This window comes from Egretta garzetta, unplaced genomic scaffold, assembly GCF_000687185.1.
Source record: "Egretta garzetta isolate BGI_Z169 unplaced genomic scaffold, ASM68718v1 scaffold149, whole genome shotgun sequence".
Classification (NCBI taxonomy): domain Eukaryota; kingdom Metazoa; phylum Chordata; class Aves; order Pelecaniformes; family Ardeidae; genus Egretta; species Egretta garzetta.
In genome coordinates, this window is record NW_009269998.1 from 3,252,047 (window position 1) to 3,260,389 (window position 8,343).

The 8,343-nt window shown below is 43.7% G+C and overlaps 1 protein-coding gene across 1 annotated transcript in view; it reads right to left on the reverse strand.

Moving 5' to 3' along the window:
• Positions 1 to 8,343, reverse strand: part of COL11A1 (collagen type XI alpha 1 chain) — a 146,073-nt gene that overhangs the window by 76,080 nt on the left and 61,650 nt on the right. The window contains exons 27-29 of the mRNA XM_035902871.1: positions 5,050 to 5,094; positions 3,376 to 3,429; positions 3,248 to 3,292 (exon numbers count right to left, since the gene is read on the reverse strand). Coding sequence (XP_035758764.1) covers positions 3,248 to 3,292; positions 3,376 to 3,429; positions 5,050 to 5,094 — 144 coding nt within the window. The remainder of the gene's footprint in view (positions 1 to 3,247; positions 3,293 to 3,375; positions 3,430 to 5,049; positions 5,095 to 8,343) is intronic.

The following is an 8,343-nucleotide window of genomic DNA, read 5'->3' on the forward strand; positions in this document are numbered from 1 at the left end:
ACAGATTAAAATAATTTGCATAGATAAAGTGAGAACTTCAGACACCAGAAAATCTAAAATGGTTCTTGCTATTTTAGAGAAAGTATATCAGTGCACTATACAAAATGACTTTTTAGTTTGAAAGTTCCTAATGACAGCTGTTTAAAGCTGTTTAAAGATAGAGACAATATAATTCTTCTGTTTTATTATGAACTATCTTGTAAAGTCCTTTCTTAACTCCTAAGCTTTTTTTGATTATCACTCCTTTTAATAAGGCCATCCATTCAATTAATTAAAAAATTGGTAGCAAATTATTCAGTGTTATTCTTTTTGATAGCAGAACCTCCCTTTTAATTAATTTTTCTTTTAAATTAGTGTCTCAATAGTATCATGAAAGGAATCTGAAAATTGGCTGGTTGTGACATCTTAGTAAAAACCCCCAACATATATTAATGTTCATAACCTAAAAGAAGCAGCAATCATTTCTACATAGTAGTTCGATGTCCGGCAATACTCAGCCCTGCCTACTCTCGTTGGCTGACGTGATTGAAAGAAAGCAGAAAAACCAATGGATATTAAGGTTGAATCCATATACAGTGGCAAACCAGATGCACATTATTGTCATTCCTCGTGAGAATTAATTATTTACTGCCTAGTAAATTCTGGCAGAGAATTTACTCCCAGCATTTTAATAGGACTTCACGCTGAGATGCAAGCAGAAAGTACTCGGGCAAATTTCATTTACCCCTGTAGGAGCTGGTTCAGATACAAACAGAAATCTCCAGAGTTGTTCAGGGGAGTTGTTCACGACTTGCTCCAGCATAACTGATCAGCTTTTGGTTCCCTCTTTCTTAATCTAACTCGTCATCCGACCACTGCTCAATACCCAGACGACAAAGATTACTGACGGCATTTTCATCCGATGTGCAGTTATATCCTGGGAGCAAAGGTCCTTGTGATGAATGAGGACGTAGTAAAACGCTTTACTGTGATGCTGTGAGGTTTTTTATTTGCTGAAGTAATATTGCTGGCTGGGAATCGGAGTAATATTTGGACTGTCAGAAAAGCCGGGGAAGAGTGATACTGTGCTCCACATTACTGAAAAACACCCGGGAAAGGCTTTCTATTTCATCCTCACTGTGAAAAAGGAGTTTGCATCTTGCATTCCTGGGCCCACAAAAGCTTTATCTTCTCCCTGATCAGCAACTGAGACAGATTGCAAGGCTAAAGCCAGTTTGACTCTGTTTGGAAGTATTCATGCTGCTTGCAACAAACAGCCCTAGGAAGGGTGATAGAAATAGATTTGCTACTGGGAAACAGCTCAAAATAGGTGAGGAGACATTAAAATAAATAAATAAAAAATAAAGAATCAAACAAGCGACTATAGTTTCTCAAGAGTTTGTGTTCGTGTAAAAAAAGATGAGGTCACCCATTGTGATTCATTGAAAAAAATATACTAAAACCCACCCTAAAAGCAGGTTCCCTGTGCTTTCCAGATGGTGAAACCAAGCTTTATATGGTCATCTTATATTGCATAGATTAAAATTTCAAGGGGGTCTTTCTTAAAATGTGGAGAGAGGTGAAAAAGGTAGAGTGCAGAATACATGAGAAAAGCTTTAGTTGTCAAAGTTGCTCAGTTATGGCCATGGACAGTAATAATTACATGAGAACACTTTGCCATGTATCAGAAGGGACTGACCATGTGCCAGCTCCTGACCACGTGGCTGCCAAGTGAGCTGAAACTCGTCTTCAGCTTTCACAGTGAGGTTCCAGCTATTGGGATCTACAAGTGGTTGATTTTATTCCATGTAGGAGGAGAGAGCTGAATGCTCTACTTCCTCTTCTGCTGTTAAAAAATAAAATAGCTAAGGAGTTCTAGTCACATTTACTGGTCATATAGAGCTGGACCTCCCCTGAGATCCCTGGGGCCCTTCCAGATCTCCAGAGGCTTTCCTGAACGGCCACTTGATTTATTTCTGTCTCTTACAGTGCTTTCCCCCTTGTAATGGCATCAGAATTTCGCTAAAAAAGGCCTGGGTAACAGGCCTTTAAAGCACCATGAGGACAACCCATGAAATGGCTGTGTGTGACCTTTTGAGGTGTTCAGTAGAGTTCAGCGTCTTACTGCAACCGTGAGACCAATTTTTAGGAACACAGAAATTATTTATGCTAATCATTATGCTAATCAGTATTCAATGATACCACTCATATATTGAGCTTATTTATATGCGAGTTCTGTATTTTGTCCTAGCTGGATATTAATTACTCAATAAGGGACAAGAAAATCTGCTTTTTTGAACCGTCCAGTCTCCACAGGTATTAAATGCGCTCTTTTTCAGCTGAGATTTAATGAGCAACTCTAAAATGAGTATGCAGACCAGGCAAACTGTGGTTTAGGAAAGCCTGAAAGTGCAGAGCAGCTCTTGGCATCTGAGCCTGACCGACAGATCTCCAGTCCTGAAGTCAAGGCTTTTTGGCAAGAGTGAACCTTCTGCTTTAGGAGTGGCTATAAATATATGCACAGCAGCCACCAGCGCCACGAGGCTGAAGTGCCTGTGTGGCCAGGAGGTACGGCTGGTGGTGGTTGTTATCTGTCTCTCCTTCTGAGTGCTGAGGGAAGCGGGAATTTAAACCAACGCTGGCTGTAGTTTCAGCCACTGCAGACCATCAGAAGCCAGTAGAGGTGGCAGTCGTTAGCGTTCGCTCTAGCACGAGCTCTGTGTACAGAATTAATGGTATTGGGGGGATGTAAAAGCTTTCTTCACGTTCCTATAAATGCATCTGACTGGGGCTGTCCATCACTTTGGCAAAGCCAGAGACGTGGGACAAAAATTCCTGGAACCTAGAAAGCCATCAGAAGGTGTACGCAAAGAATTCAAAATCTAGCCCACAGCACTATCAAAAGAGATAAAATAATACTATTATCACTACAAATCTCTCTGATGCACAAGCTTCTCAGTAGCCACTACAGTAGCTACTAACAAGAGGGGATGTCTAATTCTCTAAGAGCACCTTGGGGAGAAGTTACTGGTGTGGAGAGGATCCAAACCCATTCTAATAACTGAAGGTTTTATATTCACTTTGTACCAGTGTAAATAACCACGGAGGTCACTGATTTATGAATCGGGCTTGGTATGTCCTCAGGGTAAGGCAAAAATAAACCCACTGCTGCAAGAGAAAACACGCTGCGGTGAAGGAGACAGAAGATATTGCGGTGAAATAAGGAACACAGTAAAAAGGGAAAGGAATGAAATGCAGCCAGATTCACCTTTTCACCTTTGGATCCCTTGAGTCCGCGGACACCATCAGCACCCTACAGAAAGAATATAAAGCATTACTCACATGTGTATATCCCACAAGGGGTGGGGGGGGAGGAAGCCGGTAATTAAATCTTACCTTTACACCACGAGGACCTGGATAGCCGATGGGACCCTGAGGACCTGGAGGCCCCTAAAACACATCAGAGTAAAGAAGCTTTGTTTGTACAGCGCTCGGTTAGCAAGCAGCCCTCTCCTGAGTCTAACCCTTGTGCTTTCACTCGACTGCAGCAGTCTTGCCTGAGACACCAAACGCACGCCGGGCTGCCTGCCACCGAGAAAAGCAAAGCACCCTGCCACGCCACTGGAAAACCATTAATAAAATCATGGACGCGGGTCTGCTTGTAGATGTGGGAAACGTCTATTCCCAGCATAAACTATCTGAAACAATGGTAGTTGGGAAACTTAGTGAACAACCCAAAAACAAACAAAAAGAGACCAATTAGAAACCAGTGGTGTCTCACTGGAGAAAACTTATATGTTAATTATGATGATGACAGAAGTCAGAGATCAAAATAATGATAATAATAAAAATCACAGTCTTTAAAAAAAAAAAAAAGAGATTCCAAACCCGAGAGCTAAACAGCTCACGGTGCTATCAATGCCGACCGGAGTCCGGATGCTGTTATTTACTCTTCAGGGAGCATTTTTAAGATGCCAAACTTTGATACTGTGCAATCTGCTGGCAGTGCCTGAAGAAACGGAGCTCTGTAAGCAGTGGCAGCAGGGAAGCCTGGGGACGTGCGTATCTGTGTCTGAGGCCGAGCTGCTTTCTCGATTCTCCGACGTCCGAGATGGACGGTTAACAAAGCCTTTCCCTAACGGGGCCAGCACCAAGGTCTTTTTTCTCTTTCCACCTGTGTCTTTTCACAAAACTCTTAGACTGCTCATATCTCTGAGATATAAAATTTTCTACCAGATCTGGCTGAAATTGATCAGTAAATCAAAAAACGTAAGGAACCACCGACAGGCGGTCACAGACCTGTACGTTCAAAAGACAAACGCTCTGTGTAAGCTGTATTTTCTTAAGAAATGTGATAAAATCTACAAGCCTCTAACAGGCAACACCACTTTGGACTAATAGTAATATGCTGGTGTCAGTGGAATTGTACTCTCTGAAATGTCCAGTTCATTCATTCATCTATTTATCCAGAATACAACCTTTTAGTACCGCCACTGGGCCTGATTTCAGGTGCTATAAAGGGTGCTGTTCTGGAGAAATCAGGGCCAATACTGAGCAAGCAGAATGCTTTAAAGAAGAGCCCCAAGATCCTTCAGTGCGTCATAAAGAAATAAAGAAATTACTTTTCACTGTCACCGACTTGAAGGGGACCTAAAAAATTACAAGGTATATGCACGCCATTTGGAAATCTTCCAAACCCAAGGTTCTGAAGAACACTACTGGGTGCTCCATGCAATGGAAATTGTAAACTCACACTGTTTGCAAGTTATCTATATGAAACGTATGCAATTTCTATTGCTTGCCATTCTGTCCATGCCACAGTAAGTTTTACTTTAAAAGAGTAATCTCTATATTATTTAGAATCTCTATATTATTTAGAATCTCTATATTATTTAGAATCTCTACAATATTTAGACTACAATAAATGCACACAGATGCTCTGAATGTGTCACGGGTTTTCTGTTGTCTTCCTAAACAGTTCTTGGAGCAACAAATGCGTCGTAAAGCTGAAAAACTGCCAAAGATTTTCCTGAAAGCTATGTAAATAAATGGAAAAGTTTCAAAACTCACCAATGCACCTTTATCGCCGGACTGACCCTCTTTGCCAGGATGACCCTAATTTAAGAGAAATGCAGCTGATTTGGAAAATACTCATTTTGAGGTAGCGACATTTTATGTAAAACCACAATTACTTAAACACTTGAATTTCAGGTTATAAACACCCTTCTTCTGTATTAGAACCACACAATTTTGAGGAAAGATTTTCCTTTCAGTACCGATTTAATTTACATGACAAAGGAAATGCTGGACAACGGTTACATCCATGTTTTTAGAAACAACCTGACCACCCCTTCTGTCTCATTACTGTTTCAGCAGTAAGACGTTTTTAATGCAAGACACTCTCAAATTTGATTCTGAAACAAGCAGGGTGACTGATGTTACAGCATGAAGACATTCCTAAAAGTATTTAAGATTATGGAATTTATTGCAGAGGCCAATGGAAGGCTGATCTAGTTTTAACATTCTATGTTGTGGTTTTAAACTGTGACTTGCTTTTAAAACAAATCATAGAATCATGGAATCGTTTGGGTTGGCAAAGCCCTTTAAGCTCCCCCAGCCCAACCGTTCCCCTACCCCTGCCATCCCACCCCCAAACCCTGGCCCTCAGCACCGCCTCTGCCCGGCTGTTAAATCCCCCCAGGGCTGGGGACTCGACCCCTTCCCTGGGCAGCCCCTTCCAGCCCCTGACAGCCCCAAGGGGAAGGAATTGTTCCCCATGGCCAACCTCACCCTGCCCTGGCACAACTTGAGGCCGGTGCCCCTCGTCCCATCGCCCCTTCCCTGGGAGCAGAGCCCGACCCCCACCTCGTTACCATGTTTATGTCCTAATCTTTGTTCTACACCACTGGCGTTAATACTGCAGCACTCAAACATTAACCCATCCAACACCTGTCTGTCTTACAAAGTTTACACTAAAATGCTGCAAAATTTAAAGGCAATTTAATGAAACTAAAGGTTAATAGAAGATGATTGCTTATGAGAATCAGTCAGGAATCCTTTTTCTGTAGCCAGTTACTAAAACCATTCATGTGTTGGTGTCACTGACATCCCAAAATGTTCAGTGTGTCAAATATGGTAGGACACTGATGCGGCTGTTAATGACAAACCCCTGGTGTTTATATTCTGTTTTCTGGCCTTGGAAAACAGTTTGAACTATGTTCTTTATTAAAAGAATTATTAAAATAAAAAGTATTTGATACTTGCTTACCAGTGATCATTAATTTTCCTTTAAAGAGTTCGTCTTACTAACACTGAATGTTATTTGTTTTTTTAAAACAGATGTCTGTTGTTTAATCCTAATTTCATAGACGACGCTTTCTTCTGTACAAAACTTTAAATCACCACTCAGTATCAGAGGTCTCCGTAACATTAAATGACTTTTAAAATGCTGCTGTGAAAGAGCGTATTTGTATCCCTTCAGACTCCCATTAATTCCAGTATAATATAGCACTTTTAACAGCGTCTCGCCTTCAAAACAGGGGGACATTTCCTTACAGAAAAGTGAAATGAAATAGCATAGCAAGAATTTTGCTGGTCTGAAAAACCCGTTGTTGAGCTTTCACCCGATCTGAACAGAGACCCCACGGGAGCAGTGACGAGAAGGGAAGGTGCTGCTCCGTGCCTTCAAGCACCACTGTCATTCTGTGGCTGTAAACAGACCACGTCAGTCGGGACAGGCTTAGTCCAACCCGCCTCTCCTGCCCTTCCTCCAAACAAACCTACCTGTGCCCGAGGGAGAGCACTTTGGGGCGGTGTACTGGGCCTGGCTGGGATGGAGTTTATTCCTCACAGCAGCCCATATGGTGCTGTGCCTTGGAGTTGTGACTAAAACCGTGCTGGGAACGCGCCAGGGCTTTGGCTATCGCTGGGCAGGGCTTGTACAGCGCGGAGGTGGCCCCGTCGTACCCCCTCCGTGGGAAGGCTGGGGGGGCAGAACCTGGGAGGGGACGTGGCAGGGAGACCTGTCCCAAACTGACGAGGGGCTACACCAGCCCAGATGATGTCACGCTTCGCAATGAAAGCTCAGGGCCAGGAGGGGAAGGAGGGGACATGGTTGTGGTGTTTGGCTTCCCAAGTCGCCCTTACGTGTGCTGAAGCCCAAATTCCAGCGGGTGGCTGGCCATCTGCCTGAGGGCGGGACGTCGTGGTTGCATTTCCCCCCTGCTTTTAAGGGTTAGCCAGATGCAGATTTTAAAATAATGCTTGTGTTTGGAAATGGATGCTGTACCCAGCATGCAGAAAAGGATAAGGGGGCAACTTCAAATGTTTAGACAATGATGCAAGACTTCCAGCTGGACCATCATTGCATATTTAACATTCTCCATGAAAATGGCACTTTGGCGGGTAAGAGAGATACTGACGGCACTCTGGGTACAATTCGTTGTTTGCACTGCACCTCTGCAGTGAAACCCCTGCCATCAGTTCTGTTGTTCTTCTCCTAGCAAAACCCTGCTGAAAGTCAGGTTTAAGAAACACAGATTTTAAGAAAATCTGTTGTTTTAAGAAAAATTGTAAGGGAAAATGGCATGGGGAGGAGAGAGATGGGTCTGAGAAGGTACACTGACTGTCTAATGGCTCTCGGTGCTATGAAAAGGTGATGTGTTTGATGCAAGAAAAGGAGTGGATATGAATGCCATCACGATTCCACTTCAGTCAAAGGGCTGAGCTGTAAGCCAGGCTCCCCAGGTGGCTGCACTCCGTCCCCCTGGGCGAAAGCATCCACAGAGCCACGCTGAATTCCTTAGCCATCACAGGGCTCTACAGCCTGCCTTAGGCCCGTCCTAGTGTAGGCAACGAAAGCAGCAGCCCAGACATGCAGGATGCACCTTAGGTCAGGAAGCAGAGAAAGACCCAGCCTAGTCCGTGTTTCCTCAGAAAACAAGTGGGGAGCTTTTACAGACGAGTTGCTTTGCCACACAGGCACAGTGGGACTACGGCAAAACAGCGTCTGGCCCTTGGTGCGTCAGTTAGGTTATTTACACATCCCTGCAGATGTTTCACATGCATTTCATCATCCGGGACCACATTTTAAAAGCCCACAGCCATGCTTAGCAGCTGCTTCAAAAATGTAATTCTCTTCGTTTTAACAGCTCAAACGATACCGGGTTCTTAGATGGGTTTTATAATGCTCTTGCCAACAACTCTTTTACTCTCCGATTTCTTTTTGCAATCACAGAATTGTTTGGGTTGGCAAAGCCCTTTAAGCTCCCCCAGCCCAACCGCCCCCCTACCCCTGCCATCCCACCACTACACCCTGTCCCTCAGCACCGCCTCTGCCCGGCTGTTAAATCCCCCCCGGGACGG